This window comes from Mercenaria mercenaria, chromosome 4 (genome assembly GCF_021730395.1).
Source record: "Mercenaria mercenaria strain notata chromosome 4, MADL_Memer_1, whole genome shotgun sequence".
Classification (NCBI taxonomy): domain Eukaryota; kingdom Metazoa; phylum Mollusca; class Bivalvia; order Venerida; family Veneridae; genus Mercenaria; species Mercenaria mercenaria.
The window spans coordinates 31,109,126-31,125,611 of record NC_069364.1 but is presented as its reverse complement, the minus strand read 5'-3'; the positions used below and the strand labels follow the sequence as shown (position 1 = coordinate 31,125,611).

The window sequence follows — 16,486 nt, the reverse complement described above, 5'->3', positions numbered from 1 at the left end:
ACCTGCTGGTTGCGGTTGCTCAAGAAACTTTTGATCCAGTCGAGCAGCCTCCCTCGTTCACCATAATGGTCCAGCTTCAGCGCAAGGCGCTTAAGAGGAACTTTGTCGAAAGCTTTAGAGAAGTCCAATAGAATGGCGTCAACCTGTTCCGCATTGTCAAGACTTGTTGCTATATCACTGATGGTCGTTTGTATAGTTATACATGTGACACTCTAATAGACAATAAAATTGTAAAAATTTGTAAATTGTATTGTGTTTGTTTCATAGGTGAGAGCAAACCCTCCCGTCCATAAACATCAGATTTTATGATCATTCTTGAACATCTATCGTTCACTCAGTTAAGGATAGTTCGGTCTAAATCATTTTGTATTTTAGTATCATTTTTTTCTTCCTCAGTTGATGAAATACCTCATCACAGAAGACAGGCTTTCAACATTGACTTTGTACTTCACTTCCATAAAGATCCCGGAATAAAATTTATAGCCTATCAACATGATTCATTCCTTCTTGAAATTTCTAGCTATTTTCGTGTTGTTTTTTTTTTCCAAATGGTTTTCTGTTTAAAAGACGATAAAACTATACTTCGTCAAATGCAAGACTGAGGTAAAAACATCTTCAGAAATATAAAGAATACTACAAATCCGCATGCAAAAGGGCAATACCTAGTTGTGGCATTGCTGTCTGATGCTGATAAACCTACTGAGCTCTCTAAAATACTTTTAAAAGCCTATCCGGAAAATCGACTATATATTGCCGGAAAAATATAAGAATGTAGCACAAGTGCCGTGATTTTGAACAAAGCAAGGGAAGGAATTTGAGAAAATAGTCCTTGGAAACTTGATGAAAACGACGAATGGCATGGAGAATATATGCTGGTACATTACGGTATAATAGAAAGGCCTATAAACAATTGTCACAAGGAAAATTGTATTAACTGTATGGTGTATTTATATTACTACTTTATTCCCTGTGCTGCCATTCCAGGCTGCCCTTATTCCTGTTCTGACCAAGTTGCTGACTATAACAATAGAGCCGGGAAAACTTTCTAATACTACGAGAACAAACATGATAAGAGCGGAAAATGTAATCAAAACTCAAATGGACTTGCACCAAACTGTCACAGACATGAAACAGCATGCGATTGAAACAGTTAGGAATAGAAATCAGCCAGTTTCATTTTAAGAGTTAATTAATGTATTCGTGTCTCTACGAATCTCCGTTATCGCGTTGTTGTGTCGATGATACAGGTTCTAGAGAAAATAGCAAGCTCTTCTTAGCGTTTTTGTGAACAATATTGTGTATAAGACCGTGAACGACCCAATGTTTGAAAATAAATCGTTTTCAAATAAAAAAACGCAAGGTTTTGTGTATTTTCTTGAATGGTTTGAAAGTCAAGTACATGCAGACTGTAGCATATGTCCGTTTGATAAATATAATGCGTTTCTATTTTGTTTTGTTCGAAAACGGCGCTCGACTTGTCAGGTGGATTTGCAAGACTAAGTCCTGAATATCAAAATGACCTGTTGTCTGAAACACGGTCCACCCTAGGTAACAGCTGTAAAAAGATCTATACAACGTCTCTCCTGACGGATTTCTGAACAACATCTTGTGTGCTAACCGACCACTTAGCACTGATTTCTCTTTGTACACGTTTGACAGTGACGAGTCTACACCAAATGGGATCGAAGAGGCAGAGGACTGGAAGCCCATCGAATATCATTCAGAAATTGAAATTGGCAAGAATTGATGTCTAGAGAGTTGTAAAAGGTGACGGAACATTTACACAATTGCAAACTTACTGAAAGTAGTATTAGATCTCTTGATACTCGTAAAAGTTTTTTGTTGATTAAATGTAAAACCAAAGAAAATTTCTGCACAAACTACAGATTATTGTGCCTTTAACGTGCAAATGTGCTCTAGTTTAGACGGCAATAAATGATTCCACTATTATTTTCTACATAAAATTAACAAGACATAAACTTCTTTTTATAGGCACATCTGGCTCGTTATTTCTTGCGTGTCTGTCCTTTGTCTAGAAGGTCTGTCTTTAGGTCGTCATAAATATGGAAAAAAAACATATAGGGTTGACTATAATGCAATGATAACTTGATCACGTGACTAAGCCACGTGATAAAAGCACTAATACTGCGTAGGTAGACATAAAAAAACACCTGCTTTTGTTTTCATTTTACCCGGAAATTTCGGAATAAACTTGAAAGCAAATAGAATGCCTTAAAATCATCAACAGACATTCCACTTTACTGTTTATCTTCATTAAAGCTTATATCAGCCATGAAATTGGCATATACTAGTTGAGAAATATGGCAATATATATACTGATACTCACTTCACTCGAGTGGACCATGGAGTCACTTCCGGCGGATTACTACTATCGTACCTCTTCACCGGACTCTTGTAAGAAGCAGGCTGTCAGTTCAAAAGCTGGAAATGTCTGTATCTAAACTTTCTCCTCTGTTCTTGGTGATTTCTCTTGTCAGCTCGCTCCACATTGAATTTCGCACCTCTAGTGGCAAGTATGTAAAGCTCCTTTCAACATGTTTATCAAGATATGATGTAGTATAAATTTGGTATAACTTGGGATACAAGATAACAATATGAATCTTGAATTCACTTTTATTAAACTGTTTGAGGCTGAAATGCTATATGATTTATCAAATCTTCTCGAAAGATTCGTCCTACGTGAAGTTCCTTCATACAGCACGGTGTATATACATATCGGTTCCATCTCTATGAAAAATGAGAAAACGTATCCCTCTTTATGCGCGCACAGGTCACTCTTTGTTGTAAACAATATTTATTTATTTATTTGGGTTTTACGGCGCACCAACACAGTATAGGTTATATGGCGCCAAACAGGACTACAAATTTTGGTTCCACAGCTCATTTACGTCGAAATAAAAACATGAGGTATGGAATCAAAAGTTGCATACATGCTGGAATCACAGAGTTACTGCAAAACCAAGTCTTAAGACCCTATTAGTCGCCTATTACGATCATGCAAGGGTAAGGCAGTGGTTCCAATTCTTTTCATATACAGATCGTCCCAGAACCACTTAGGGCTATTGTAAACAATAAATTCAAACGATAGGGGGCTCAGAAAAACAAAATTTTCGTCCTGAACACAGGTTTGTGCATAAAAAAACATACGGACCACGGGATGACGTAGGTATATTCCATTGCTTTTTTTATCGTTACATTTGTTTTATCAGTTGACATAAGTCCAAACGAAGATGAAATGTGTGAAAATAAATAAATAAAAAGAGAAGTTTGTTTATCTATCTATACGGTTACTGTCATACCACTGAATTTGAAATTGCCTTACTAACGTGAACCTGGCGGAGACAATAAGGGTGCATAAGACGGGTTATTCTAATAGGAGGTTGGAGAAAAGGGGGAGGTTATGTAACGGCCTTGTTATTGTAAATTTTTCTATAAAACATAATAAGCCTAGCATCATTTCTATGGTGTTCAAGGGGCATCTAACTTAATTGAAGCTGCATTTTGGAAACACTGAAATATGCTGATTTTTTTACTCAATTTTACCCATCGTATTGCACGGCGCTGTACCATCCACAGGACCCATCTAACGGTATCCTTATGGTATGGCATTTATTTAGTATTACTATAAAAATGCTATACCATAAGGATTACTATATAAATGCCATACCACAAGGATACCTTGAGATAGGGCCTGTGGAACCATCGAAAGGTTATTTATGTCCTTTTTAGTGTGAGGTGACAGATGCTTAATGCGTACCCAATTTTGGGGTGAACAAGTGTTTTTTTCAAGCAAGGTTTCTTTGGATGAACCCCGATAGTGCTTTTTCGTCTGTTGTGCTGTCTTTCTTGATGTGTGTATTCCAAGATAAGTTTTAAGAAATGCCCATCCCTAGATATTGTTTGAATTTGGTACAGGTTATGGGGTTTAACCGCGAAGTGTATAATGAATACAAAAGGTATAATACAGATTTTTTTCTGTCTGTCCGTAATTCCTTGTGAAATACAACATGTATTTTAGACAGAATTTCTGTACGTACAAATGTATATAATAAATCACTCATTTATCACTTATACAAGTAAATTCTACACGACAATTTAACCTAATATGTATTCATTTTTCTTTTGCCTATATGACATAAAATATATGTAATAGAATGTGACACTCCTTTACATACAACATCTGGTTAAATATTGCCATTGTAACATTAATTTGTTTAAAGATGATTTTCTTAGCTAAATATATCGAAACAGTATAGTTACTTCCGACCTACGTAAAATTTATCTTAAATGGGTAAGCTACAGTATAATCTCTGATAATGGCACCCTCCGAGGAGTGAAGACCTCCCTATTAAAACAATATTTTCTTTCTCATTTGAAATAATTCATAGTAGTTTAACTTCTTAAGAGCAACAATCCCTGTACAACAAATGAGCCGCGCCATAAGAAAACCAACATAGTGGCTTTGCGACCAGCATGGATCCAGACCAGCCTGCGCATCCGCGCAGTCTGGTCAGGATCCATGCTGTTCGCTACGATTTCTCTAACTGCAATAGGCTTTGAAAGCGAACAGCATGGATCCTGAACAGACTGCGTGGATGCACAGGCTGGTCTGGATCCATGCTTGTCGCAAAACCACTATGTTGCTTTCCTCACGGCACGGCTCAAATACATTTTCGTCTTCCCAGTGATGTTATTTGATTATTTAATGGGTTTAAACTGAATTTTATATACATACGGTATATACAGTATCAGTGTTGCTCAACCTTCTACTTCCCGATTTTAAGTATTTTGTTTTTTCCTGTTGTGCTAAGTAGATGAGTGAGATATACTGTAACAATGAAACAGATTTTCAATTTTCATTTGATCTGTATTGATGTTAACCTACACTTTCCTGATTTTAAGTATTTTGTTTTTTCCTGCTGAGCTAAGTAGATGACAAAAGGTACTGCAACAATGAAACATGTCATACTTTTTCAATTCATTTAAAACCAATATGGCATTCTTTTTTCTTTGTTCCATTTTCTTTTTCACAAGTGTGAAAAGCTTACGTCAGAAACAAGAAGCTTGTACATTTAAATAGGTATGATAGGGTTTATGTGGTGTTAACACTACATCGAACAAAAATTGTTGAAATAATTTGAGCCGCACCATGAGAAAATCAACATAGTGCATTTGCGACCAGCATGGATCTAGTCCAGCCTGTGCATCCGCGCAGTCAAGTCAGGGCCAATGCTGTTCGCTTTCAAGCCTATTGCGAAACTGTTGGCGAACAGTATTGAGTATTATTAAAAAAATCCAAATGCTGTTTAATTTTCACATCTAATGAATAGAAATGACACAGCAGTATTGATAAATTTGTCAACTTTCTGTAAACATATAATGTCCACAGGTATGCAAATTATTGACATGTATATTCTTATTCTCGATTTGTATATGTCATATTTTATACTGTCACACTTAGATAACATTCATTCCTTTTGCCGTTCCTATAGTTTGTTGCTGTCTATTTTTTGTGTTGTCAGATACTCTTTGTGGACCTTTACTTTATCAATAAACTTGAAGCCTTTTTAGAACTTATCTTGGCTTGCCTTATTAGCTGACTGATTGCATGTTTTGCTCCCTGAAAAAAACCTGAAATGTCATCTTTGTAGTGTTCAAAAATGAAAGATATTTCAATCTTAATGTGAAAAAAATTGATAAAAAACAAAAAAAAATCACATTTTCAATGTTTTGGGTGTATTTTTTTAAACAAATGCACATTTACACTATAAATTTTGCCCATTTATACCTTTCAGAGGGGACATTTGGTATATTTCAAAGTGTTAGCAAATTATAGTGAAAATTTATGAAATAGGGCAAAAAACCAGCTCTGGCTAGAAGAACTGGTTAAAAATTATGTCGCGACATCAATTTCGAAGGAAAATTGGCGCAGGGACCCGCGTTACTGAAAATACCATAAAACCTTGAAAACTGATTTAATCAAGCTGAAACTTGGTATTTTTCATGCAGATATGTTACTGGTAATATACAAATGAAATTGAGACTATTACAGAAAAACAGTTTTTTACAGGCCTAACTAAACTAAAGGAACCAGCGTGGGAGCCATCTGGTCTAGTCGCTTAATGGCTGCCAGGTATTTGAACACTAATTTTTCACTTGGCATGGCATCAGAGGTCTAAATTAAAGCTAGTTTCTGTTTAAATTTCATTTTGGATGTATTTTTTGACATTATCAGTTTTATCATAACTCTTTAAAATGAGGTAAGGATTTGTTCTCTGAAATGGGTCTAGCTATGTTTGGTAGCTCTTTAAAAATGTCAGTTTTATATAGAATATATAGGGAAAACTATTTACCTGTTTGTAACCTAATACGGTGAAGTGAGCATCATTCGGTATACAATGTTCTTAAAGATCATTTGAAATAATTTACAAAAAGGATTAGTGAGAGATTTCCAAGTTACACAGAATAATTGTAAATGATGAAAAATACAACAAGTTATTCATGGAGAATAAGTAAACATTAGTCCCCCAAAGCCACTACTGATAAATCAATGCACTTGTGTTGCATCCGATTACGTTAGCATGCGGATATCAATATGCGGATGTTTTTAATTTATTTGTTCATACGATTTTTCATAAAGTTTTCGCTTTTATTTGTTGTTTTGGGAAGCCTGAGGTGATAATAATTATACTATATTATACGGTAAGCTTACATTTACTAGTTATAGATTTTAAAAATACAAAATGACTAGATGTAAACGTATAAAAAAACTTACTAGTCTTTGTAGCAATCTACTGAAAATGCATGCCAATAATGGTAATCTTGTTAGCAATTTTTTGACATAATATGTGCTCCCCACCCCTCAATCTGAGAATGCTTCCTACGGTCCTGGCTTTAGTGTAAGATGTAATTTTATTTCATCGATGATATTTCTCAAGAGTAAGAAGCGAGGAAAGAATTTGTTTGCCATTTCGAAAAACAAATTGTATATTTTGCTAAAGCTGCTTAATGGGAAAATAAGTGTTCTTTTTTAATTAACTATCCGGCAATATACTGTTTTGTAAATTAGTTCAATGATAGTTTTTGCTGGGCTGTACACAAATATATCCAAAACATCTTCACATTTAGCGCTAAAAAGACTGGCAGAACGAACCCTTACACTGTGTTGCCATACTAAATGATACTATTTTCGTTTCTGCCAATGCCCCGCGCATAGCGAGGCAGAAGATAAAATAAAGTATATAAATTTGATTTGTAGACTTAAAACTACTGTTATTATCGCAATGGGTCACGCTAGAGTACAGAGAAAAAATTCACTGTGAAACCCAACTGGGGTACAGTGAAAAGTTCACTGTGAAATTATTAAATATATTTTTAAGATATTTCTCAGTATTTCGCCGAAAGCACAGAATAAATGAGCCGTGCCATGGGAAAACCAACATAGTGGGTTTGCGACCAGCATGGATCCAGACCAGCCTGCGCATCCGCGCAGTCTGGTCAGGATCCATGCTGTTCGCTAACAGTTTCTCCAATTCCAATAGGCTTTAAAAGCGAACAGCATGGAGCCTGACCAGACTGCGCGGATGCGCAGGCTGGTCTGGATCCATGCTGGTCGCAAACCCACTATGTTGGTTTTCTCATGGCACGGCTCAAATATAAAATACGAGCACAAAGTCCAAACTATTGTGACAAAATTAAAGTTCGTGTAAGCGGACTTGTTTGAATAAGACATGGCGCATTATTGCAGACGTTTTTCTTTCTTCTCAAATAGACAGTCTATACAAATGTAACCAAATACTTAAGACCTACTAAGAAATAAAGGCAGTTTGTTGCATATAGGAAAGCTTTAAACCTCTAAATTACGAAATGAACAAGGAAATTTCCATTTTATCATGTTTCATCAAAGCATGATTAAATAGATTGCTATCTGAGACATGGGAGGCTTAATATACATGTATGCTAAGGCGTGCGGACCCGTTATAGATTTTAATGCTCTTATTAAAGGGAAAAAAGGTGCAAGAAATTTACTTTTTCCGTTACGGATGTAGCCAAAATTTACAACGACTTGTGTTGGATAAAATGTTTAAAAAGGGCCTAGAAAAGTCATTCAATTTATTAAACATTTATCGTTTTGGAAGGTGTAGTGAGCAATTTACCTGACATTATAAGGCTGAAATCATTTACTTTTCAACAGACAAGCGTAACGTTTTAACAATTTAGAAATATTAACGTTCATTACTTTCTACAATTTTACTTTGAATACATTTGTACATCTGACGGAGGAGTATGCCCGTAATTACTTTCAGACAAATACCAAGACATATTCAGAACTGAATGTTAAAACTTTACAGTAAAGTCATGCTAAGATCAATTTTCAAGATATGTAAAACTGGTCGGATTTTTTCACTTAAAACGTACTTTTTTGAAACAAATGATACAATATTTACGAAGTCAATCACGCGTTCACCTTAAATGTCATGCACGGACTTCTTATGATTCTACTGCATTTTTCCGGTCGCTTACGTCAGAAAAATAGTTTTCCGTCAGAGTGGAGAATGCTTCATGAAACAGGACATTTTATTTTACAAAGAAAAATATTGAGAATTATATAATTGCAGAAAAATACAAACTATATACACAAATTTCCTCCAAGTTAATTAATAATCTGCTAATGAAAATTGTGACGATTTTCTGTACAATTAACATGGAACATAAGTAATGAAGTTGTATTTTTGAAAATAACACAGTTAAATTATTGTAATGCATTCCGAGCGTGTCTGAAATAAGATTGAGAGTTTAAACATATTTAAAGGCAGTTTTTAGGTAGTGGTAATTAGTGGGAAACTTTTTAAAGTACATTTCTTGTAGTCTGAAAAATGTTCTAATTTTGCTGAATGTCGTTAACTCATATCGAATTAACAGTTGACATTTTTATGCCTTTAAATATTATTAGATATTTTGCTCTGTACAAGGTATCCTTGATTCTATACTTGTATTGACATCCACAAGTATATGACAACTTCCTCACGTGAATCAGGTGCGAAGAACAAAACGACATTAAGGGGACGCATATTGCTACATTCACAGTTCATACAGAAATGAGGAAGGGGTGCATATTCAAGAAATTGATGGTGGGAAGATAAAAACACATATTCCTAAACTGATATAATACTGATGGACACCTGTAATAGCGAGCTCGAAGAGCAGGCCCGAAGGGCCTGCTCGAGAATCGAGCTTTACGGTAACGCAAGTATACTTTCACACTTGGTGATGGATTTGAAAAGTTTCGTCGGAAGTTTTAAAAAAGCGCACCCTAGCGGACTGGTGCTCACAGGAAGTACTTCTTTCCGGAGTGAATACAGAACTTCATTTAATTGCTAAAAATTATTCATCACTCAACAATAATGAAAGAATGATTTCCAGTTGTTTGAAAAAATTTTATTTGCATTTAAAAGATCAAGCATTGGCCAGAAAACGGAAAAAATGTCATTAATCAGCAGAAAGAAACGGGAACGCGGTAATGACGTCACCGTGACACCGGCTTCCCATAAATTTTGCAACGTATGATATTCACTGTTATAGGCATGGTGACACTAAATGTAGACTTTTTCAAGTGAATACGTTCTCCTGAATTCTTGTGATTAGTGAATAGTTTCTTTGTGACAAATAAATGATGCATACTATTTTTAGATAAATCCGATTTCTTTGAGCTCGCTTAGAGGCTTTGCCTTAGTTCATATTATTCAGTACTTTGTAGATAGGGATGTGGTACCATGAATGTAATAGGAAAACAGAGGTCTTTGTGAAAGTACATTCAACACAAAATATTAAGCTTTTGTATAAGGAAAAAACAGGTTTTTTACAATAACAGTGTTACAAATAATGTTGAAGGGATGACATTTTCTTTCTAACACACCAGGTTTGCTTAAACATGTAAAAATTTAACGCCACGTCATTTCAGCTCGGGATGGACGCCATATTTCTCATTGATAAAAAATGTAAACAAAAAATCAGAGTGGGATTAGCATTGCAAGGGCATAACATGACATTCTACACAATGAATACCTTAGAACAGATATCTAAGATGCTACACAGGTCAGGCGGGTTAAATGCATAATGTCGATTACTTGAAATTCATCTTGAAAAGGTGGTTAATTTTAGTTTATTTACATGATTTTTAATTTTCCCACGACTTCTCGGCGATTCACTGCAAAAGTATTACTGCGCCGGACGAAAGGTAACTCTAATAAACAACGGGAGACAACTTAGGTGTCAGCACGTATATGATTTTTAAAAAAGCATGTCGATGATTATAATTTCTCATCAAATAATGAATCCTATTCAGATATTCGTCTTTAATATTAGAAAATTATTAATTTCTGTGGACATTTATCAAAAAATATTACTTACAGTGGACTACTTTGCGCATCAAACTGGTTTCCGCTTCAGTTGTGAGGCACTTCCGTTATACTTTTTGACAACAATAACAAAACACAAAATGAATCAATAAAGTCACTTATAAACCGACTGCTACTTACATCAGTGTAAGTAAAATTGTTGTTACGACATTATACTTGTTCATTACGTTATGATATAAAGTTTATCTTGAGCTGCATAATCCATTAATTACGTTTAGATGATATTGCATTTACAACTTATCTGACCCCGTTTTTACGTGAATGACAGCATTCTCGTGCAACCCGTGCAAACAGAATTATGAAAAGTATGGTGGAGAATTCAAGGACAAATTATAAATGACATTAAAGTGAGGATAACTGTATATTCGTCCAGTTTTGATCATTGACATTCCTGCTGTGTATCAGTAAGTTTTGTGAACAAGATTAGAATATTACTTTTGCACATATAGTGATATACACATTGATTGGACCTCTCAACCAAATTTCATACCTTATTTTAGGGATTTTTAAGACAATACATTTTCAAAAGTTTGTTGAATGTGTTTTGATATTTAAGTGCATTATAGTTCATGAATACCAAGTTGAAAATTAATAATGGCAACATTTCTAGGCCCTTATTGTAAGCCACTCGACTTCTGTAACGATAAATGTTTAATGTATTAAGGGGAATATACTCTTATAGTTTTGGAATGTGGCATTCCTTGACCACCGTATCTTTTCTTATGCACTACTTTGTAAACAAACTAAATAATGTGCTTTAGCTTACATATGCAAAATGAAAAGCAAGACAGTGAACTTATTTCACATTTTTTCTTTAAATCAGAATCTGTAGGAGATTGATAAATGTTTGGACAAGGTGAAGCACTATCATTTTCGCACAAAAAAGTATTAATTGTTGACTTTGAATGTACACAATAAGTCTTATGTAATTCAACAATAACTTTCTTGTTTCAGTTTTCTCATTTTTATTTTGGTGAGCAATCCTTTGTGTACTTATAACAGTTGAAACAGTATCCATTTCATGTACCAAAACCTTGTACTTTTTTGCAGGTAAATTTTATCGTACCCCACCCACTTTTTTCTAATTTCAAAGTATGCGTCCCCTTAAACTATATAATGTTTATTCAAATCGATGCCATGTCAATCAAAACAGAGGCCTCGAACTACCAACCTCTAAGTTAGTTGTACTCATTACTTTCATTGTCAAGAAAACTGAAGGTTTTTATATCTTCTCGATGGTGTCTGCGCAGTTTTTAGCACATTCCGTTGTGTCTTCTTGGCGTTTGCCAAAATCAGGTTATATTATGATACGCATTTCTTGTGATAATGTAAAGATAAATCTGTATCAATACTTTTTATATGGCAATGTATATTTAAGTGTCAAATTAAAGAGCTGAATAAATTAAAGTTTCACAGAATAATTATGAAAAAAACTTATAAAATACCATCCGCGTCAAATTCTGACTAATTGACTAGACACACATGGATGATCTCAGAGACAGACTATTTCAAATTTGTGCACGGATTTTGCATGCAATACAAAATGTCATGTTCTAATTGCTAACAAATATATTTACAGGTTCGTAGCAAGTTGGGCATTTTGTTATATTAATAGTATCCGATAAATTGTGACACATATTGTCTTGTTCCTTCTTCTATTTGTTTTTATCATACATACACGTTACAAACGTTCTTCAAATCCGTAGATAAAATATAGAAGCGCTCTTCCTTGCTCGCAACAAAAACTTTTACGTCACCGCACGTTAACGTGACGTCATTCTAGCGTAAGAGTGTTTTAACAGAGACAAGCATATTAGAATTGGAAATAAATGTGCACATTGGCAATATTCGACCAAATACCGGAAAAAAATTATAAATATTGAAACTTAATTTCTTTTACAATTGTGATGCAATATAAAGGTAGATAACATCTTTTTGTAATAATACACTTCTAGTTCATACAGTGTTTTAAGCATTATGCATGTGCTGAAACACCTTTGCTAATCAAGTTCTCAGAGGGCATACAGTTTTTATAGTACTATATATTTCTTAACTAGCGTGTACAACTATTTCAAGTTTCAGTTTCTTACACTTTTCATTTTATAGCAGATTAGCAAAGATATTTTCGACCTTCTAGATAATTAATGTTTCATCTATTATTATACGTTTCAATACTGCATTCGTTCTCGTGTTTGTTCTTTTTAGCAGACATAGATTATGAAGTAAATCATTGCATTAAAAGCTATATATAAATTTTGATAGTCCTTTTCTGCTGGAAATTTGCGAAAATGAAAGCGACGCGAAAATATATGATAATTACCTTAGAATGACATAATTTATATTTAAACACGGATGAATATGATATTATAAATAACCGTAAATTCACAACGGAAAGGCTTAATATAAGAAATACGAACACTACAATGTGAAAATGTAAAACGTAATTAACGTTATGACGTAATGTCTTTATGCATTACTTACAACGTGTTGAGAATAAAATTTAGGTAATAAAGGTATTAACATGTGTTTGTTTCATATGTGAGAGCAAACCCTCCAGTCCATAAACATAAGATTTTATATTATGATTTTATTCTTGAACATCTATAGTTCACACAGTTAAGGATAGTTCCGTCTTATCAGTGTTTTTTTTTTCTTCTTCAGTTGATGAAATACCTCACCACAGAAGGTAGACTTTCAACCTTGATTTCGTGCTTCACTTCCATCAAGTCTGCGGAATAAAACATGATTCACTCCTACCTAAAATTTCTAGCGGTTTTCGCTTTTTTCAACATTGTTTTCTGTTCAGAAAATGACAAAATTGCTATTCTAAGTCAAATGCAAGACTGGGGAGAAAAAATCTTCAGAATTATAGAGAATAAATACAAAACGTCTGATAAAGGACAATATCTAGTTGCGGCATTGCTTCCAGATGCTGCGCTTGATAAGCCCAAGGAGCTATCTAAAAGACTTTTAAACGGTTGTCCGACAAATGGACCAGATATTGCCGGAAAATTGATTGAGTGTAGCACAAGTGCCGTGATTTTGAACAAAGAAAGCGAAGAAATTTGGAAAAGAAGCATTTGGAAAGATGAAGAAAAGTACAAAGAACACGAATGGCATGGAGAATATATGCTGGTACATGAAGGTATAATAGAAAGGCTTATAAACAATTTTCACAAGGAAAATGGTGATAACGCTAACTGTAGGGTTTATTTATACTCCTACTATATTCCCTGTGCTGACATTTCCAATTGCCCTTATTCCTGTTCTGAGGAGGTTGCTGACTATAACAATAGAGCCGGAATAAAATGCAAAATAACTGTAATTGGTTACACGGAAGTGTTTAGACGTCCTAATTCAAAGACCAACGAGCCAAAAGCGAAAGATGTAATCGAAGCTCAAATGGAATTGTACCAAACTGTCAGAGACGTGAAACTACTAGCGATTGAAGCAATTAGGAATAGAAACCAGAGAGTATCATTTCAAGAATTAATGTATTCGTGTCTGTACGAATCACCATTGTCGGGCTGTTGTGTCGATAACACAAATTCTAGAGAAAATAGTAAGCTCGTCATTGCGTTTTTTGTGAACAACATTGTGTACAAGGCCGTGAACAGCAAGTTTGCAAATTGTAGGTCGTTCGATGATAACCGCAAAGAGTTGGAGAAGTATTTTAGTAGATTGTTTAAAAAAAAAGCCTTTATACATAGAGGCTGTGGAAAATGCCCGGCTGAAAAAATAAATATATTCCTCATTGAGTTTTGTTCGAAAACGGCGCTCGACTTGGCAAGTGGATTTGGAAGTCCTGCACCTGAATTTGACCTGTCGTCTGCAACATGGACACCCCCACGTGATAGCTGGGAAAACTTGTACAGAATCTCCCCTGACGAATTTCTAAACACCAAGACGGTCATGTGTGCTCTTCGACCACTTAGCATCAAGTCTCTTTGTACACGTTTGGATGAGACAAGTATAAATCTTCCTCAAACTGGATCAAAGAGGGAGAGGTCTCGAAGCCCATCGTCGGAGATCATTTCAGAATTGAAATCAGCAAGAATTGACGATTAGCGAGGGGTGAAAGACGGAGTGAATATCTAAACAATGGCAAATTTATTGAAAATAGCGTAAGGCCTCTTGGTTCTTACGAGAGTACGTTATTTACCTATAATCAAAGTGGTTTCTGTGTGAATTGAAACCGTTTGTTTACAAGACAATAATCATGTACATGTAACTTGTATCGGTGGTAATGCGTGTCTCTGTTTTTGTTTTCTATGTAAAAATAACAATATATAATATCTCTAAATTGGCATTTCCAGCCTTTCACTTCTTGCGAGATTATCCTTGTCTTACAAGGACATCAGGAATACTATTGACATGGGGTTTATCATAATGTAATTATACATGTAATATTAGCACGTGACGGAAGCGCGTGATAATATGCTGATATTGCGTAGGTAGCTTCTTTCACTTTCATTTTACCCAAATCATCCACATACATTTTTCTTTGCAAAATTTTGAAAAAGCATAATATCTGGCATGAAAATGATATTGTATACTAATATAGGACCATGGAGCGGATCGGGCGAAAAGCTTCGATCATACCTCTCTCTCTCTCTCTCTCTCTCTCTCTCTCTCTCTCGAAGGCGTAATTCAGCGCCATCTAGTGTAAAGCCAAACATTATGCTTGACGATGCCACGTCCACATGCCATGAATATACTACCACTTTAGATTTCATACAGTTTGCCGGGTTGTAGTGATGAATATAGCCAGTCTATCCCTCTGATCCGTGACATTCCGTGCAAAGCATGGTTGCAAATTATCTAGATACATGTACACTGCTGACTATACAAAATAAACACACTACAGCTAATGCGGTTTCAATCAAATCAAGTCTGCAATATTCACTATTAGCCTTGTCATCAATGCTTCCATCTTTTAACGATGTTTCAGCAAATAACTTCTTAGTAATATATAAATATTGCATTCCTGAGAGGGTGATATGAAAAATGTTCACCGCGAGATATATGAATATTGACTGAGGCGCCAGCCGAGGTCTATATTCATATTTCGAGGGGTGAACATTTTTCATATCACCCTCTCAGGAATGCAATATTTATTTTATTATACCGAAAGATTATAAGGGTCAAAGCATTTACTTGAAAATCAACATAATAATTTATTTAACATTAAAAGTAATTACTAACCAAAATAAGACAGAATTAAAGTCTTTACTTGTTAGCACTCATAATTTGTGCGTGCTGACTTTGCCATGTAATAGGACTTTTTTGATAGATTTAATCGAGACGTTTACATATAGCTGACCCCTATATTTATTCTAATATTTCAACATTGTGTCAATCAGTAGCGTTCGAAAAAACGGCGATAACTTTCTTTTTTCTAAACGAAACATATAAATGTGAGCACTCATTTTCTTAGTTAGATCATTTCCAAACTTATTGTGGTAATTTCGATTCAATATTTGATGAAAAATTGTTTTCGAAATATTTTGCACGTAGCATAAAAAAGACAAGAGATCACAGAGTGATCTTGGCGCCCACCAATGTGCCATTTTTGAGTGTTCCAAATTTCAAGACTTATTGACTAGCTCAAAGTCAAATTTCATTTCCGTACACAACACTGTGCATGTGGTCTAAATTCAAAAGCTGTAGCTTGAGAAATGTGAAAGTAGGTCACTAGATCAATTTCAAGGACAAAGTTCTTTGTACACAAAACTATGCATGTGCATCAAGTTTGAAGGCTGTAGTTTGAGAAATTTGAAAGTAGGTCACTAGGTCAATCTTAAGGTCAAAGTTTATTTTGGTACACAAAACTATGCAAGTGGTCCAAATTTGAAGGCTGTAGCTTGAGAAATGTGGAAGTAGGTCACTAGGTCAATGTCAAGGTCAAATTTCACTTCAGAACATAAATCTATGCATGTGGTCCAAATTTGAAGCCTGTACCTTCAAAAATGTGAAAGTAGGTCGCTAGGTCAATGTCAAGGTCAAAGTTTGTTTCAGTACACAAATCTTATGCATGTGGTCTAAAT

General features: G+C 34.8%; 1 protein-coding gene across 1 annotated transcript; it reads left to right on the top strand.

Annotated features, from left to right (window-relative positions):
• The first annotated feature begins 6,561 nt into the window (after window positions 1-6,561).
• LOC123551376 (uncharacterized) lies at window positions 6,562-14,748 on the top strand. Its single transcript, XM_045340262.2, has 2 exons — window positions 6,562-6,723; window positions 13,101-14,748. The coding sequence occupies exon 2, from the start codon at window positions 13,182-13,184 to the stop codon at window positions 14,505-14,507; it is 1,326 nt and encodes a 441-aa protein (XP_045196197.2). The 5' UTR covers window positions 6,562-6,723; window positions 13,101-13,181; the 3' UTR covers window positions 14,508-14,748.
• Window positions 14,749-16,486: the final 1,738 nt, after the last annotated feature.

Excerpts from the sequence above, each read along its gene's own strand:
- LOC123551376 (XM_045340262.2), top strand. The coding sequence starts at position 13,182 with ATGATTCACTCCTACCTAAAATTTCTAGCGGTTTTCGCTTTTTTCAAC.